At 44.2% G+C, this 19,473-nt stretch overlaps 1 protein-coding gene and 1 non-coding gene across 5 annotated transcripts in view; one reads left to right on the forward strand and one right to left on the reverse strand.

The window, feature by feature from the left end:
* Window positions 1-18,043, reverse strand: part of LOC110534842 (actin-binding LIM protein 3) — a 122,038-nt gene extending 103,995 nt beyond the window's left edge. For all 4 annotated transcript variants that reach the window (XM_036989672.1, XM_036989673.1, XM_036989671.1 and 1 more), the window contains exon 1: window positions 17,548-18,043. In XM_036989672.1, coding sequence (XP_036845567.1) covers window positions 17,548-17,560 — 13 coding nt within the window. In that variant the 5' untranslated portion in view covers window positions 17,561-18,043. The remainder of the gene's footprint in view (window positions 1-17,547) is intronic.
* Window positions 6,676-6,752, forward strand: trnaa-ugc. The gene has a single exon. It is a non-coding gene; the product is annotated as a tRNA-Ala (tRNA).
* Window positions 18,044-19,473: the final 1,430 nt, after the last annotated feature.

The raw sequence follows: 19,473 nt of genomic DNA on the forward strand, positions 1-19,473 counted from the left end.
GAAATAACACATAAAAAAAACTAAATACTGCATAGTTTCCTAGGAACGCGACGCGAGGCGGCCATCTCTGTCGGAAGTTCTACTTCCGGCGCTACTATAACACCTGATCAAATCTGTAGTCACAGGCTTCTGCCTCCCAGTGACGTCAGTCCACGTCACCCTGTAACCAGCGGAGAAGAGAGGAGAGGAAAGTCAAACCCAGCTGTTTATCCATCACAGAGAACAAAGCCCTGACTGGCATCACTGACACACCCGATCTCACCACGACATCTGGGAAGGAAGAGATGCATGAGACAGACATACAGTTAACTTCCTCAGCCACAGCTCACAGTGACAGCTCCCCCTTACCCTCCATTCATCTGTCTCTCTGATGGCACTGTTTATTCCACCAAGGAACGACACCCAAGCTCTCTGTGTGTGTGTGTGTGTGTGTGAGGAAAATGAGAGATGTAAATCATTCTGTGACAGGAGCCACACACACACCTGCTTATAACTTGCTGCTGGAATACAATATACAGCTTTACTCCAATAACTTCCCACATCCCACAATCCACTAGGAAAACAACACACTGTGTTTTGCTGGTGAATATTTTAACATTGGGATGGAAATGCTTTGGTCTCTATGACAATGACTAATACTCTCACAAACTCTGTTATGGGATGTTCTTCCCCTCCATCAGCTGAAGACAACAGCTTCTCCTCTGTCCTCTCTGACTGTTAACTCAACATAACAGCTTCTCCTCTGTCCTCTCTGACTGTTAAATGCTTCTCCTCTGTTCTCTCTGACTGTTAACTCAACATAACAGCTTCTCCTCTATCCTCTCTGACTGTTAACTCAACATAACAGCTTCTCCTCTGTCCTCTCTGACTGTTAACTCAACATAACAGCTTCTCCTCTGTCATCTCTGACTGTTAAATGCTTCTCCTCTGTTCTCTCTGACTGTTAACTCAACATAACAGCTTCTCCTCTATCCTCTCTGACTGTTAACTCAACATAACAGCTTCTCCTCTGTCCTCTCTGACTGTTAACTCAACATAACAGCTTCTCCTCTGTCCTCTCTGACTGTTAACTCAACATAACAGCTTCTCCTCTGTTCTCTATGACTGTTAACTGCTTCTCCTCTGTTCTCTCTGACTGTTAACTCAACATAACAGCTTCTCCTCTGTCCTCTCTGACTGTTAACTCAACATAACAGCTTCTCCTCTGTCCTCTCTGACTGTTAACTCAACATAACAGCTTCTCCTCTGTCCTCTCTGACTGTTAACTCAACATAACAGCTTCTCCTCTGTCCTCTCTGACTGTTAACTCAACATAACAGCTTCTCCTCTGTTCTCTCTGACTGTTAACTCAACATAACAGCTTCTCCTCTGTCCTCTCTGACTGTTAACTCAACATAACAGCTTCTCCTCTGTCCTCTCTGACTGTTAACTCAACATAACAGCTTCTCCTCTGTCCTCTCTGACTGTTAACTCAACATAACAGCTTCTCCTCTGTCCTCTCTGACTGTTAACTCAACATAACAGCTTCTCCTCTGTCCTCTCTGACTGTTAACTCAACATAACAGCTTCTCCTCTGTCCTCTCTGACTGTTAACTCAACATAACAGCTTCTCCTCTGTCCTCTCTGACTGTTAACTCAACATAACAGCTTCTCCTCTGTTCTCTCTGACTGTTAACTCAACATAACAGCTTCTCCTCTGTCCTCTCTGACTGTTAACTCAACATAACAGCTTCTCCTCTGTTCTCTCTGACTGTTAACTCAACATAACAGCTGAGGACTTCATTGACATGGCAATGGTCCTTATGATTATTTCAATCAACTGAATCAATCAATCAATCAATTCAATCAATCAAATTATAAAAACACTAATCAGTAACTCCTTACATTGTCAAATGAAAGTGATTTGATCCTGGGTAAACAACCAGTGTGATCTGCTGAGTACAGTAGATGTCAGGATTAGACAGAGCTGTGAGGTCTGACTATGTTGACAAGCCCTGAGCGGAGACGAGAGGAGGGGGTAGAGGAGGGGGGAGACGATGACAGAGGAGAGCAGAGCAGCGCCTGGCGTCCTTGTCACCTCACCATGATGGTGTAATCAGCAGGGACTCAGACATGTCAAGGGTGGCCCACCGCCAGGATTTATGGGTATTTTATATGTCAGTGACAGGTGAGGCGTCAGACGACAGCGGTCAGACTGGATCTGGCAGCTCGGTGATTGTCTCCATCATGCCATCTCAAGGTCAGACAGCTCAGTGATTGTCTCCATCATGCCATCTCATTGTCAGACAGCTCAGTTATTGTCTCCATCATGCAATCTCAAGGTCAGACAGCTCAGTGATTGTCTCCATCATGCCATCTCAAGTTCAGACAGCTCAGTGATTGTCTCCATCATGCCATCTCAAGGTCAGACAGCTCGGTGATTGTCTCCATCATGCCATCTCAAGGTCAGACAGCTCAGTGATTGTCTCCATCATGCCATCTCAAGGTCAGACAGCTCAGTGATTGTCTCCATCATGCCATCTCAAGGTCAGACAGCTCAGTGATTGTCTCCATCATGCCATCTCAAGGTCAGACAGCTCAGTGATTGTCTCCATCATGCCATCTCAAGGTCAGACAGCTCAGTGATTGTCTCCATCATGCCATCTCAAGGTCAGACAGCTCGGTGATTGTCTCCATCATGCCATCTCAAGGTCAGATAGGAGAGAATAGTGAACACTGCCACATTGCCACATGTCAGAGCTAAGCCTGGGCTGCTGCTGCAAACACACGGGGACATACTGTAAACCAGTGGATCCCAACCAGGAGTACTAGGACCCTTGGGGGTACGTGGTCTATCCACACGAGGTACTTGAGAAGACTCATGAGACCATAGGATACTGGTAAAATGCACAAGATGGGGTACTTCAGGGGTACACTGGACAGAGCAGCATTCAGTTGGTGGTACAGTAATCGAAAAAGGTGGGAAGCCCCTGCTGTAAAGTATAGTTGGTGGCAGCTCAGTTGCTACTAGTTTTAGTGTTACAAAGCACTTCATGTTAACTTAGAAGAAAGTGACTGAGTGAGGGAATCAGGCAATGACTAGAACAGTAGGAAGCTAAATCATATGGCGGCAGGGTAGCCTAGTGGTTAGAGCGTTGGACTAGTAACCGGAAGGTTGCAAGTTCAAACCCCTGAGCTGACAAGGTACAACTCTGTCGTTCTGCCACTGTTCCTAGGCTGTCATTGTAAATAAGAATTTGTTTTAACTGACTTGCCTAGTTAGATAAAGGTAAAAAAAAAAAAAAAAATATCAGCTATGACTGGTTCTGGACTGGTTCTTAGTCATTCTAAATATATCTCTTATTGCATTCTTGTCCCTGACAACAGTATCACTGTAGTAAACCATTTGACAGGTCACAGCTCTTCTACTTCAGTGTTTTAGATTAAATAATTACATTATAATGTGCACACGTGTACACACACACACTCCAGGTGGCTCGCAGCTTACTTTGGCCGCTGTGCCACTGTCCCTCTCATGCCATCTGGTTAGAGAGGCCTCGCCAGCATCAGGGGTGCCCCTCAGGAACTGGCAGCAGCACCAACCAAGTTTCTGTCTCCTCTTTGGATGCTGCTGATGTCATCACGTTGCTAGGAAGACTGTGCAACTCAAGTTAGTTGCCTGCCTCAATAGGGAGGAGGAAAACATTGGCAGGCTAAAGCAGCTAAACTATGTCATAATCTGGAACTTTTGGAAGGATGACCCAGACTGGTCTGAGACTCTGTTGGGTTCTGTTACCACCCACTACCCTCTTTTGGGTTCTGTTCCAGCGCACTTCTTTTGTTGTGTTCTGTTTCAGCCTACTTCCACTGTTGGGTTCTGTTCCAGTCCACTTCCACTGTTGGGTCCTATTCCTGTGCACTTCCTCTGTTGGGTTCTGTTCCAGCCCACTTCTTCTGTTGGATTCTGTTCCAGTCTACTTCCTCTGTTGGGTTCTGTTCTGAACTGGAACTGGGCCCTGACAGTAAATCTCAGTAAGAACAAAATAACGGTGATCCAAAAAAGGTCCAGTCACCAGGACCACAAATACAAATTCCATCTAGACACTGTTGCCCTAGAGCACACAAAAAACTATACATACCTTGGCCTAAACATCAGCGCCACAGGTAACTTCCACAAAGCTGTGAACGATCTGAGAGACAAGGCAAGAAGGGCATTCTATGCCATCAAAAGGAACATAAATTTCAACATCCCAATTAGGATTTGGCTAAAAATACTTGAATCAGTCATAGAGCCCATTGCCCTTTATGGTTGTGAGGTCTGGGGTCCGCTCACCAACCAAGACTTCACAAAATGGGACAAACACCAAATTGAGAATCTGCACGCAGAATTCTGCAAAAATATCCTCCGTGTACAACGTAGAACACCAAATAATGCATGCAGAGCAGAATTAGGCCGATACCCACTAATTATCAAAATCCAGAAAAGAGCCATTAAATTCTATAACCACCTAAAAGGAAGCGATTCCCAAACATTCCATAACAAAGCCATCACCTACAGAGAGATGAACCTGGGGAAGAGTCCCCTAAGCAAGCTGGTCCTGGGGCTCTGTTCACAAACACAAACACACCCTACAGAGCCCCAGGACAGCAGCACAATTAGACCCAACCAAATCATGAGAAAACAAAAAGATAATTACTTGACACATTGGAAAGAATTAACAAAAAAACAGAGCAAACTAGAATGCTATTTGGCCCTACACAGAGAGTACACAGCGGCAGAATACCTGACCACTGTGACTGACCCAAAATTAAGGAAAGCTTTGACTATGTACAGACTCAGTGAGTAAAGCCTTGCTATTGAGAAAGGCCGCTGTAGGCAGACATGGCTCTCAAGAGAAGACAGGCTATGTGCTCACTGCCCACAAAATGAGGTGGAAACTGAGCTGCACTTCCTAACCTCCTGCCCAATGTATGACCATATTAGAGAGACATATTTCCCTCAGATTACACAGATCCACAAAGAATTCGAAAACAAATCCAATTTTGATAAACTCCCATATCTACTGGGTGAAATTCCACAGTGTGCCATCACAGCAGCAAGATTTGTGACCTGTTGCCACGAGAAAAGGGCAACCAGTGAAGAACACACACCATTGTAAATACAACCCATATTTATGCTTATTTATTTTATCTTGTGTCCTTTAACCATTTGTACATTGTTAAAACACTGTATATATATATAATATGACATTTGTAATGTCTTTATTGTTTTGAAACTTCTGTATGTGTAATTTTTACTGTTAATTTTTATTGTATATTTCACTTTATATATTATCTACCTCACTTGCTTTGGCAATGTTAACACATGTTTCCCATGCCAATAAAGCCCTTGAATTGAATTGAATTGAATTTAATTTAATTATAGCTAGAGGCCTAGTGTATCTATCCAGACAGTACTGGGATATAGCTAGAGGCCTAGTGTATCTATCCAGACAGTACTGGGATATAGCTAGAGGCCTAGTGTATCTATCCAGACAGTACTGGGATATAGCTAGAGGCCTAGTGTATCTATCCATACAGTACTGGGATTTAGCTAAAGGCCTAGTGTATCTTTCCAGACCGTACTGAGACATAGCTAGAGCCCTAGTGTATCTATCCAGACAGTACTGGGACACACACAGTGTATCTTTCCAGACAGTACTGGGACATAGCTAGAAGCCTAGTGTATCTATCCAGACAGTACTGGAACACACACAGTGTATATATCCAGACAGTACTGGGATATAGCTATAAAAGCCCAGTGTATCTATCCAGAGCCATGATACCAGGTTGAGTTTAGAACCTAGAATGATGAGTGATAATGACTGTCCTGCCTCAACAGCATACATATGAATAATACACTACTGCTGTTGGTCAAGCAGAAGTTGAACAATGAGGATACAGTATGTGATGGCCTTTGACTATCTATCCCATCAAAACAAAGGCCTCTGTTCATTCCATTCAGCAAGCCATTTTGTCCATGCCACTCAGTAAGGACAAGAGACAGCGATTCCATCCATCCATCCGTCCGTAGGACTGAGATCCCTGAACTATCTGGGATCCCCTCAAAAAGAGCCTGAAGTGGGGAGAGAGGGGGAAGCCACTCCACCACACCACACACACACCCCAACACACACACATACACCAACACACCCCAACATACACATACACCAACACACCCCAACATACACATACACCAACACACCCCAACATACACATAGACCAACACACCCCAACACACACATACACCAACACACCCCAACACACACATACACCAACACACCCCAACACACACATACACCAACACACCCCAACACACACATACACCAACACACCCCAACACACACATACACCAACACACCCCAACACACACACATACACCAACACACCCCAACACACACATACACCAACACACCCCAACACACACACATACACCAACACACTCCAACACACACACATACACCAACACACCCCAACACACACACATACACCAACACACCCCAACACACACATACACCAACACACCCCAACACACACATACACCAACACACCCCAACACACACATACACCAACACACCCCAACACACACATACACCAACACACCCCAACACACACATACACAGGCAGGCCAACGGGCTGACAGGGCATCAGTTAGTGGGTCCTGTATGGCTCAGTTGGTAGAGCATGGCACTTGCAATGCCAGGGTTGTGAGTTCAATTCCCACAGGGGGACCAAATGACAACAAGTTATTCTGGATAAGAGTGTCTAATAAATGACCAAAAAAGTACAAACTCTAGAATGGCAGGGCCGCTCTTCCAAAGACCTACTCTGGGGGATCAGAGGGACAATAGTCTATTTGTGGATGGTGTTATCAGGGGGATGGGCATTGTTATAGTCAACTGTTTCTGACCTTGTGGTCCATATGGACAGTAGCCAATAGCCAGGCCTAAGGGACAACAGGATAAACACAGCGGTGACAATAGATTAGAGCTGACCACATGCTGTGTTCACTACCTGCTGCTCACACAGAGAGAGAGAGTCAACTGAGTGATGGTTTGAGATAATGGAATTAATATAATAGGATTTTTCATGATTAAGTATAGCAGCAGTTGATTATAAAGCCATAATATAGTAGCAAATGTATAAACAAACACAGAATGCAGCTATAAAACTCCATTATTTTTACTGCCCGTACCTCACAGAGACAATTCTGCACTCTGCATCACGCCAATTTCCGATCGCTGAACGTACCTCACAGAGACAATTGCCATTTTATGGCATTTAGACTAGAAACCCCCTACTAACTCTGTGCACCAGGGACACACAGACTTAGAGGGGGATCCGTTTAGCCATTCCAGATAGCTACTGCTGCAGGTGATTTTGTACATCCCTGCTCAGGCCTGACCAACAGTGACAGCCCTGGCGGTTAATGCTGTCACGGGGCTTTCTAAAAGCAGGGGGCACAGTGAACGTCATGCTGTCTGTGTGTGAACGTCATGCTGTCTGTGTGTGAACGTTACGCTGTCTGTGTGTGAACATCATGCTGTCTGTGTGTGAACGTCACGCTATCTGTGTGTTTATTTATTTTTTATTTATTTTACCTTTATTTAACCAGGTAGGCAAGTTGAGAACAAGTTCTCATTTACAATTGCGACCTGGCCAAGATAAAGCAAAGCAGTTCGACAGATACAACGACACAGAGTTACACATGGAGTAAAACAAACATACAGTCAATAATACAGTATAAACAAGTCTATATACAATGTGAGCAAATGATGTGAGAAGGGAGGTAAAGGCAAAAAAGGCCATGGTGGCAAGGTAAATACAATATAGCAAGTAAATCACTGGAATGGTAGTTTTGCAATGGAAGAATGTGCAAAGTAGAAATAAAAATAATGGGGTGCAAAGGAGCAAAATAAAATAAATTAATTAAATACAGTAAATACAGAGGTAGTTGTTTGGGCTAAATTATAGGTGGGCTATGTACAGGTGCAGTAATATGTGAGCTGCTCTGACAGTTGGTGCTTAAAGCTAGTGAGGGAGATAAGTGTTTCCAGTTTCAGAGATTTTTGTAGTTCGTTCCAGTCATTGGCAGCAGAGAACTGGAAAGAGAGGCGGCCAAAGAAAGAATTGGTTTTGGGGGTGACTAGAGAGATATACCTGCTGGAGCGTGTGCTACAGGTGGGAGATGCTATGGTGACCAGCGAGCTGAGATAAGGGGGGACTTTACCTAGCAGGGTCTTGTAGATGACATGGAGCCAGTGGGTTTGGCGACGAGTATGAAGCGAGGGCCAGCCAACGAGAGCGTGTGAACGTCATGCTCTCTGTGTGTGAACGTCATGCTGTCTGTGTGTGAACGTCATGCTGTCTGTGTGTGAACGTCATGCTGTCTGTGTGTGAACGTCACGCTATCTGTGTGTGAACGTCACGCTGTCTATGTGTGAACGTCATGCTGTCTGTGTGTGAACGTCATGCTGTCTGTGTGTGAACGCCATGCTGTCTGTGTGTGAACGTCATGCTGTCTGTGTGTGAACGTCATGCTATCTGTGTGTGTGTCCGTGTCTCTGTTTATGTCTTTGTGTATGTGTATGGGAGTGTGTGCGCCTGTGTGTGTGTGTGTGTGTGCGCCTGTGTGTGTGTGTGTGTGTGTGTGTGTGTGTGTGTGTGTGTGTGTGTGTGTGTGTGTGTGTGTGTGTACGTGTGCGTGTGTGTGTGTGTGCGTATGTGTGTGTGTGTGTGTGTGTGTGTGTGTGTGTGTGTGTGTGTGTGTGTGTGTGTGTGTGTGTGTGTGTGTGTGTGTGTGTGTGTGTGTGTGTGTGTGTGTGTGTGTGTGTGTGTGTGTGGAGGGTTATGAGGGATAAGGTAGGGAGAGAGAAGTGCAGTGTAAGAACAGATGACCCCAGTAGGGCTTCTGTTGTAGTGGACTGCAAAAGGTAGAGTATATTCCTCTCTATTTCCAGAACCTATAACGAATAACATGCCTGTCACTTAACACCATCTGCGGACCAAATCCTTTCACACAGTCCGCTAAGCTGCTGTTGGCTGGAGAGATGTGACAATTTCTCTATCATACTCCCTGCCCACTTGGTCTGCCATTTACCATGACAACATGCCATATACGTTTTGCAGAGAGAGAGAGAGAAAAAATAGAATCAAATCGTATTTGTCACATGCACCGAATTCAACAGGTGTAGACTTTACCGTGAAATGCTTACTTACGAACCCTTCCCAACTATGTAGAGTTTTAAAATAAAAATACAATAGTAAAACAAGAGGAATAAAATAAAATATACAAGAATGGAGATATACAGGAAGTACCAGTACCAGATCAATATGGAGCTATATACAGGAAGTACCAGATCAATATGGAGCTATATACAGGAAGTACCAGATCAATATGGAGCTATATACAGGAAGTACCAGATCAATATGGAGCTATATACAGGAAGTACCAGATCAATATGGAGCTATATACAGGGAGTACCAGTACCAGATCAATATGGAGCTATATACAGGGAGTACCAGTACCAGATCAATATGGAGCTATATACAGGGAGTACCAGTACCAGATCAATATGGAGCTATATACAGGGAGTACCAGTACCAGATCAATATGGAGCTATATACAGGGAGTACCAGTACCAGATCAATATGGAGCTATATACAGGGAGTACCAGTACCAGATCAATATGGAGCTATATACAGGGAGTACCAGATCAATGTGGAGCTATATACAGGGAGTACCAGTACCAGATCAATATGGAGCTATATACAGGGAGTACCAGTACCAGATCAATATGGAGCTATATACAGGAAGTACCAGTACCAGATCAATGTGGAGCTATATACAGGGAGTACCAGTACCAGATCAATGTGGAGCTATATACAGGGAGTACCAGTACCAGATCAATATGGAGCTATATACAGGGAGTACCAGTACCAGATCAATATGGAGCTATATACAGGGAGTACCAGTACCAGATCAATATGGAGCTATATACAGGGAGTACCAGATCAATGTGGAGCTATATACAGGGAGTACCAGTACCAGATCAATATGGAGCTATATACAGGGAGTACCAGTACCAGATCAATATGGAGCTATATACAGGGAGTACCAGATCAATGTGGAGCTATATACAGGGAGTACCAGTACCAGATCAATATGGAGCTATATACAGGGAGTACCAGTACCAGATCAATATGGAGCTATATACAGGGAGTACCAGATCAATGTGGAGCTATATACAGGGAGTACCAGTACCAGATCAATATGGAGCTATATACAGGGAGTACCAGTACCAGATCAATATGGAGCTATATACAGGGAGTACCAGATCAATGTGGAGCTATATACAGGAAGTACCAGATCAATGTGGAGCTATATACAGGAAGTACCAGATCAATGTGGAGCTATATACAGGGAGTACCAGTACCAGATCAATGTGGAGCTATATACAGGGAGTACCAGATCAATGTGGAGCTATATACAGGAAGTACCAGATCAATGTTTAGCTATATACAGGGAGTACCAGATTAATGGGCAGCTATATACAGGGAGTACCAGTACCAGATCAATGTGGAGCTATATACAGGGAGTACCAGATCAATGTGGAGCTATATACAGGGAGTACCATATCAATGTGGAGCTATATACAGGAAGTACCAGATCAATGTGGAGCTATATACAGGAAGTACCAGATCAATGTGGAGCTATATACAGGGAGTACCAGTACCAGATCAATGTGGAGCTATATACAGGGAGTACCAGATCAATGTGGAGCTATATACAGGAAGTACCAGATCAATGTTTAGCTATATACAGGGAGTACCAGATTAATGGGCAGCTATATACAGGGAGTACCAGTACCAGATCAATGTGGAGCTATATACAGGGAGTACCAGTACCAGATCAATGTGGAGCTATATACAGAGAGTATCAATGTGAAATTAGGGAGAAAAGGGGGTTAATTTAAAAAAAAAACTAATTGAGTGTATGTAAACTTCTGACACACTGGGAATGTGATAAAATAAATAAAAGCTGAAATAAATCACTCTCAACTATTATTCTGACATTTCACATTCTGAAAATAAAGTGGTGATCCTAACTGACCTAACACAGGGGATTTTTACTAGGATTAAACGTCAGGAAATGTGAAAAACTGAGTTTAAATGTATTTGAATAAGGCGTACGTAAACTTCCGACTTCAACTATATAGTTTGGAGAGTCTGTATATGGTGTGTATATAGAGTCTAGTGAGTGTGTATATAGTGTATATATAGTCTAGTGAGTGTGTATATGGTTTGTATATATAGTCCAGTGAGTGTGTATATAGTGTGTATATAGTGTGTACATAGTGTGTATATAGTGTGTATATAGAGTCTAGTTAGTGTGTATATAGTGTGTATATATAGTCCAGTGAGTGTGTATATAGTGTGTATATAGTGTGTATATATAGTCCAGTGAGTGTGTATATAGTGTGTATTTAGTCTAGTGAGTGTGTATATACAGTCTAGTGAGTGTGTATATACAGTCTAGTGAGTGTGTATATAGTGTGTTTATATAGTCCAGTGAGTGTGTATATAGTGTGTATATAGTGTGTATATATAGTCCAGTGAGTGTGTATATAGTGTGTATTTAGTCTAGTGAGTGTGTATATGGTGTGTATATATAGTCCAGTGAGTGTGTATATAGTGTGTATTTAGTCTAGTGAGTGTGTGTATATGGTGTGTGTATTTAGTCTAGTGAGTGTGTATATGGTGTGTATATATAGTCCAGTGAGTGTGTATATAGTGTGTATATAGAGTCTAGTGAGTGTGTATATGGTGTGTATTTAGTCTAGTGAGTGTGTATATAGTGTGTATTTATAGTCCAGTGAGTGTGTATATAGTGTGTATTTAGTCTGGTGAGTGTGTATATAGTGTGTATTTAGTCTAGTGAGTGTGTATATAGTGTGTATTTATAGTCCAGTGAGTGTGTATATAGTGTGTATATAGAGTCTAGTGAGTGTGTATATAGTGTGTATTTATAGTCCAGTGAGTGTGTATATGGTGTGTATATAGAGTCTAGTGAGTGTGTATATGGTGTGTATATAGAGTCTAGTGAGTGTGTATATAGTGTGTATTTATAGTCCAGTGAGTGTGTATATGGTGTGTATATAGAGTCTAGTGAGTGTGTATATGGTGTGTATATATAGTTGAGTGAGTGTGTATATGGTGTGTATATAGAGTCTAGTGAGTGTGTATATAGTGTGTATTTATAGTCTAGTGAGTGTGTATATAGAGTCTAGTGAGTGTGTATATGGTGTGTATATATAGTTGAGTGAGTGTGTATATGGTGTGTACATAGAGTCTAGTGAGTGTTCGTAGAGTCAGTGTAGATAGAGTCTAGTGAGTGTGTATATGGTGTGTATATAGAGTCTAGTGAGTGTTCGTAGAGTCAGTGTAGATAGTCTAGTGAGTGTGTATATGGTGTGTATATAGAGTCTAGTGAGTGTGTATATGGTGTTTATTTATAGTCCAGTGAGTGTGTATATGGTGTGTATATAGAGTCTAGTGAGTGTTCGTAGAGTCAGTGTAGATAGTCTAGTGAGTGTGTATATGGTGTGTATATAGAGTCTAGTGAGTGTGTATATGGTGTTTATTTATAGTCCAGTGAGTGTGTATATGGTGTGTATATAGAGTCTAGTGAGTGTTCGTAGAGTCAGTGTAGATAGATAGGGTACCATTCATTGGATATTTACCAGTCTGGCTATTTAGCAGTCTTATTGGTTGTGGGTAGGAGCTGTCTCAGAGCCTGTATGTCCGAAAGCCATTGCTCCAGTACTGTTCACCGGGACGGTAGCAGAGTGAACAGTCTATGGCTTGGATTCTTTGGTGGAGGTCCTGGATTGCAGGAAGCTCGGCCCCAGTGATGTACTGGGCTGTCCACACCACCCTCTGTAGCGATTTGCGGTTAAGGGCGGTGTATTTGCCATACAAAGCGGTAATGCAGCCAGTCAGGATGCTCTTGATGGTGCAGCTGTAGAACTTTTTGAGGATCCGAGGGCCCATACCAAATCTTTTCAGCCTCCTGCTGGTGAAGAGGCGCTGTCGTGCCCTCTTCACGACTGTGCGTGTATGTGTGGGCCATGTTAGGTCCTTAGTGATGTGGACGCCAAGGAACTTGAAGCTCTCGACCTGCTCCACAACAGCCCCGTCGATGTGGATGGGGGCGTTCTCTCCCCTCTTTCTTCTGTAGTCCACGATCAGCTCCTTGGTCTTACTGACGTTGATGGAGAGGTTGCTATCCTGGAAACACACTGCTAAGTCTATGACCTCCTCCCTGTATGCTGACTCATCGCCGTCGGTGATCAGGCCTACAGCCATTGCTTCGCCAGCAAACTTGATGATGGTGTTGGAGTCGTGCGTGACCACGCAGTCGTGGGAGTATAAGAGGGGAGTAAGCACACACCCTGAGGGGACCCCGTGTTGAGGGTCAGCGTGGTGGAAGTGTTGTTGCCTACCCTCACCACCTGGGGACGGCCCGTAATGCAGTCCAGGACCCAGTTGCAAAGGGAGGGGTTCAGTCCCAGGATCCCTAGCTTGGTGATGAGCTTGGAGGGGACTGTGCTGTTGAACACTGAGCTGTAGTCTATAAACAGAATTCTCACATAGTTAATTCCCCTCTTGTCCAGGTGGGAGAGGGCAGTCGGAAGTGCAATTGAGATGGTGTCATCTGTGGATCTGTTGGTGCGGAATGCGAATTGGAGTGGGTCTAGGTTGTCTGGGATTATGGTGATAATATGTGTCGAGAGAGAGAGTGAAAGAAAGAAGAGAGATAGATATAGAGAGAGATGGAGAGAGAGAAAGATAAATGGGGAGGGGGAGGGCAGCATACTTACTGTACACAGTGAGCAGTTTGTGGCTCCCTCTGAAGTGTGTCATAATGTCATGTGCCATCTGGGATGACATTGCATGCCCATTCAGAGAGATCAGGGCTAGCTATCGGCGTCAAACATGATGCACCACTCGATTCTTTGCCTTACTAATGCTAAACAGAACTAAAATAAAATCCCAGTCAGTATGGTTAAAGAGTGGCGCGTCGTTATTACCCCCCGGTCTGGACAAGCATGACTGATATTATGAATAGCAGGCTATTAGCAGCTACTGATGTGCTTTTAACACGTTTGTTATTACCACACCAAAGGGACTGATCACCAATGGAGACAGCTTTCTATGAAAAAGCAGTTTTACACAATCCCATCAGACACGGTGTCGAGCCTACTCCTGCTCCCTTCCTCCAGCGCCCGACGTCGACCGGTCTACTAACCACAGGCTCTGGCAACTATCATTACGCACACCTGCTCCCCATCATTACGCACACCTGCTCCCCATCATTACGCACACCTGCTCCCCATCATTACGCACACCTGCTCCCCATCATTACGCACACCTGCTCTCCATCATTACGCACACCCGCTCCCCGTCATTACACACACCTGGTTATCATTTTCTCCGTGATTACTTTATTTAGCCCCTCAGTTGACGGCAGTCATTAGGTAGTATTGTTTTCTCTCACGTTCTGTACGCTTCTCATGTTTGTTCATCTGTATAATTTCTTTATTAAATTCACCTTCCGCACCTGCTTCCTGACTCACGGCGTATTACGTTACAATTGGGATAATAGTCATGTCTAAGAAATGCTGTTAATGTGGAACTTTTCTGTGTTTTTTCAATTTTCTTAAGGGCCCTTGGAATCATAGAAAAAGATGATCAACAGAGAGACTAGCCTAAAACAGCTGGCTACAGCTGACGTGGAACATATATCCATATATGCACATTGATATTGAGGTCATACACTTTGCTAGAATACAGTCCTGGCAGTGGCTTACTCTAACCACCTGCTTTGCTGAATGATAACATTACCAGGTGTAGGTGTATATGTGGTAGAGGTGGCACAGACACAAAGACACTCTCTTTTTGCTTGTCAGCTGCACACCAAAATAATTCAACACACGATCATTCATAGATCCGAGTAAATGCTAGAAAGATGTTACTAGAAATATCTGTAAATGCTAAAGTTATATTGTGAATTTACAGGCAACAATTATGTAGAGGCAGGAGATCGTTACTAACAATGATAAATGATTCACATTCAAAAGGTGTCTTTATATTGTTCAATCAATTTTCCTCAAGGCATTCTGCGTAATATTTGCACGGACCAATCCCAGACCAGAAAGCGCACCCATTAACACTGAGATCAATGAATAAACACAAACCAATATCGTACCCCACCCATCACTGACTGATTGATTGATTGAAGGAATATTAATTCACCCCAAAGCCTGCCCGAGGTTAAACCATCCCAAGCCGTCTGCTAGAGGTTAAACCATCCCAAGCCGTCTGCTAGAGGTTAAACCATCCCAAGCCGTCTGCTAGAGGTTAAACCATCCCAAGCCGTCTTCTAGAGGTTAAACCATCCCAAGCCGTCTGCTAGAGGTTAAACCATCCCAAGCCGTCTTCTAGAGGTTAAACCATCCCAAGCCGTCTTCTAGAGGTTAAACCATCCCAAGCCGTCTGCTAGAGGTTAAACCATCCCAAGCCGTCTGCTAGAGGTTAAACCATCCCAAGCCGTCTGCTAGAGGTTAAACCATCCCAAGCCGTCTGCTAGAGGTTAAACCATCCCAAGCCGTCTGCTAGAGGTTAAACCATCCCAAGCCGTCTTCTAGAGGTTAAACCATCCCAAGCCGTCTTCTAGAGGTTAGACCATCCCAAGCCGTCTGACAGAGGTTAAACAATCCTAAACCATCTGACAGAGGTTAAACCACACCAAGCCGTCTGCTAGAGGTTAGACCATCCCAAGCCGTCTGACAGAGGTTAAACCATCCCAAGCCGTCTGACAGAGGTTAAACCACACCAAGCCGTCTGCTAGAGGTTAAACCATCCCAAGCCGTCTGACAGAGGTTAAACCACACCAAGCCGTCTGACAGAGGTTAAACCACACCAAGCCGTCTGACAGAGGTTAAACCATACCAAGCCGTCTGCTAGAGGTTAAACCACACCAAGCCGTCTGCTAGAGGTTAAACCATACCAAGCCGTCTGACAGAGGTTAAACCACACCAAGCCGTCTGCTAGAGGTTAAACCATCCCAAGCCGTCTGCTAGAGGTTAAACCATCCCAAGCCGTCTGCTAGAGGTTAAACCATCCCAAGCCGTCTGCTAGAGGTTAAACCATCCCAAGCCGTCTTCTAGAGGTTAGACCATCCCAAGCCGTCTGACAGAGGTTAAACCACACCAAGCCGTCTGACAGAGGTTAAACCACACCAAGCCGTCTGACAGAGGTTAAACCATACCAAGCCGTCTGCTAGAGGTTAAACCACACCAAGCCGTCTGACAGAGGTTAAACCATACCAAGCCGTCTGCTAGAGGTTAAACCATCCCAAGCCGTCTGACAGAGGTTAAACCATACCAAGCCGTCTGCTAGAGGTTAAACCATCCCAAGCCGTCTGACAGAGGTTAAACCACACCAAGCCGTCTGACAGAGGTTAAACCACACCAAGCCGTCTGACAGAGGTTAAACCATACCAAGCCGTCTGCTAGAGGTTAAACCACACCAAGCCGTCTGACAGAGGTTAAACCACACCAAGCCGTCTGACAGAGGTTAAACCATACCAAGCCGTCTGCTAGAGGTTAAACCACACCAAGCCGTCTGCTAGAGGTTAAACCATCCCAAGCCGTCTGCTAGAGGTTAAACCATCCCAAGCCATCTGACAGAGGTTAAACCATACCAAGCCGGTTCCCTGCTGTTGATTTGGATGTAGGAGGGTCTTACTAAACCTGCATGGCTTGTTGATGATAATTCCACCACTAAAACCACCCCCCTCCATTCGGAATTGCGAGAAATCTCTCCCAAGATGAATCTCAGTGTGAGTGTCAAGTATGGCTACACCTTGTCCCACCCCACAGTCTAGCACACTGAAGCACTTTGAGACAAAGCAACCTGAGTAAGATGATGTGAAATATAGAAATAAACAATTGAACTGATTGAGTGGGTTTGTCTGTGTACATGTGAGAGAGAGAGAGAGAGAGAGAGAGAGAGAGAGAGAGAGAGAGAGAGAGAGAGAGAGAGAGAGAGAGAGAGAGAGAGAGAGAGAGACACAGAGAGACGGAGATAGAGAGAGAGAGAGAGAGAGAGAGAGAGAGAAAGAAAGAGAGAGAGAGAGAGAAAGAGAGAGAGAGAAAGAGAAGGTGAGGGTCATTTAGAATGTGCAGGTGTTACAGTACTGAGTGTAACCCCTACAAAACAATTCCATACCTCCACTTCCCCTCACTAGGCAACCTAAAGCACCACTGAGCCTTATTCTCTAGTAGGTTACACCCACATTCATTGCCACAGTAAATACTGCAAAATCAGGTTTAGTAACTTAAGTTTCCTTTTTACCTGTATGAAGGTTCAATGCCTTTCTCTGAATTCACTTTCTTTACAAAGGTAAAAGAATGTAATGAAAAACATCATTACAAATTAGAACAGGAAGTATAGGCTACTTACCATTAGAATTCATTGTTGAGTTGGCATTCGAAAAGTGATACCTTCAAACTATTAGGTTACTGGATAAATACAGTTGTCATATGCACCATGTCCTGCTGTGTAATAGGTAGAAAATAAAACAAAAATAATGACAAATACTAGAGCAAGGCTGGCATATTTAATATTTAGGGTTTCAGCTCAGAGCAGCTCCAAACTCCTCAGCCTTCTCTCAGCTCCGAATACAGTCCAGAGTGCCTATCCTCTCTAAGCAAGGTGAAGAATCAATCTGAAACCTGATTGGAAAAGACGGGGTGTTCCCTCTGTTCAGAAACGGATTACAACAATGCTCTGGTAGAGACAGTTGAGGATTTCATGTAAATCCGGATTGGAATTGTTGTACAGTAGGCTACTACAGAGCTGCTCTGTCTTGTTCCATCGTCACCGCATCCTTTCTTCTGAGGAATACAGTAACGAGGCTGCGCTTTCGATGGTAGTAGGCTACTTTCACATCGCTGCTGTCAATGCGCTCTGGTGAGTAGAAGCTTTTCGGATGACCGGATCTGAGCGCAGTGGCAGGATGGAGCGGTGGACCGAAATGGTACGCGAGCGCCGAGCAGTGGTCCAACATGCTTTTTACACAACTCCATTTAAAGAGGAACGAGGTTGTCTGCTACGTTTCATTGGCAGAAAGGATAGGCCTACATGTGGGTGTCTGAGTGTCAACACATGACATGGAAACATTGGAATTTTTAGTATGCAAAGTACCTTAGTATGCAAAGTACCTTTTTGTAATTATCAGAACCTAAAAAATAGTTAATGTACATTTAAACTTAGGATACTTACTGGGCTTCCTAAGTCCTAGCCACATGTATGACTAAAAAGAGAAGATTGTAAAATAAATATGTCTATTAAACTTCAAGATTTGGGCAACCTACAGTTTTTCTTCATCATTATTTAAATAATTATTACATGGCTTCCAGCATGCGCGATTCGTTTGCAGTCTAGACTCGGAGGGGTGAACATCTCCTGCTCTGACTGCAGCTGGGAGGGACTGCTGCGCGAGGACTGGGCCGCCTGTGAGTGCTTTGGGACAGGGGTGGGGTCCACGGCAGCACCCGCTGCTCGTTGAGAAGAGTAAGAACGATAGGTGCTTTCATGTCAGTCTCCAAAAGTCTCCAATAACACCAGAAAAAGTCACTAGATTTGTCGCTAGTCACTTTTTTGAAAGTGTGTTGTTAGAGGGGTCTGAATACTCTCTAAATATAGTTGGCAACACTGCATCTAGTGGTCATTTAAATACAGTCATTGCTATCGGAGATCCTTTGGATACCCCTACTCCATTGAAGTTGACATGTAAAATGGTTAAGGTTAGGGTTAGGGTCGCAGTTATGGTTAGGGTAGGGGTTAAGGTTAGGGTAGGGGTTAAGGTTAGGGTAGGGGTTAAGGTCAGGGTAGGGGTTAAGGTTAGGGTTAGGGTTAGGGTTAGGGTCACAGTTATGGTTAGGGTAGGGGTTAAGGTTAGGGTAGGGGTTAAGGTTAGGGTAGGGGTTATGGTTAGGGTAGGGGTTAAGGTTAGGGTAGGGGTTAAGGTTAGGGTTAGGGTAGGGGTTAGGGTAGGGGTTAAGGTTAGGGTAGGGGTTAAGGTTAAGGTTAGGGTAGGGGTTAAGGTTAGGGTTAGGGTAGGGGTTAAGGTTAGGGTAGGGTAGGGGTTAAAGTTAGGGTAGGGGTTAAGGTTAGGGTAGGGGTTAAGGTTAGGGGTTAAGGTTAGGGTAGGGGTTAAGGTTATGGTAGGGGTTAAGGTTAGGGTAGGGGTTAAGGTTAGGGTCGCAGTTATGGTTAGGGTAGGGGTTAGGGTTAGGGTAGGGGTTAAGGTTAGGGTTGGGGTTAAGGTTAGGGGTTAAGGTTAGGGTAGGGGTTAAGGTTAGGGTAGGGGTTAAGGTTAGGGTA

This window comes from Oncorhynchus mykiss, chromosome 10, assembly GCF_013265735.2.
Source record: "Oncorhynchus mykiss isolate Arlee chromosome 10, USDA_OmykA_1.1, whole genome shotgun sequence".
Taxonomy (NCBI): Eukaryota; Metazoa; Chordata; class Actinopteri; order Salmoniformes; family Salmonidae; genus Oncorhynchus; species Oncorhynchus mykiss.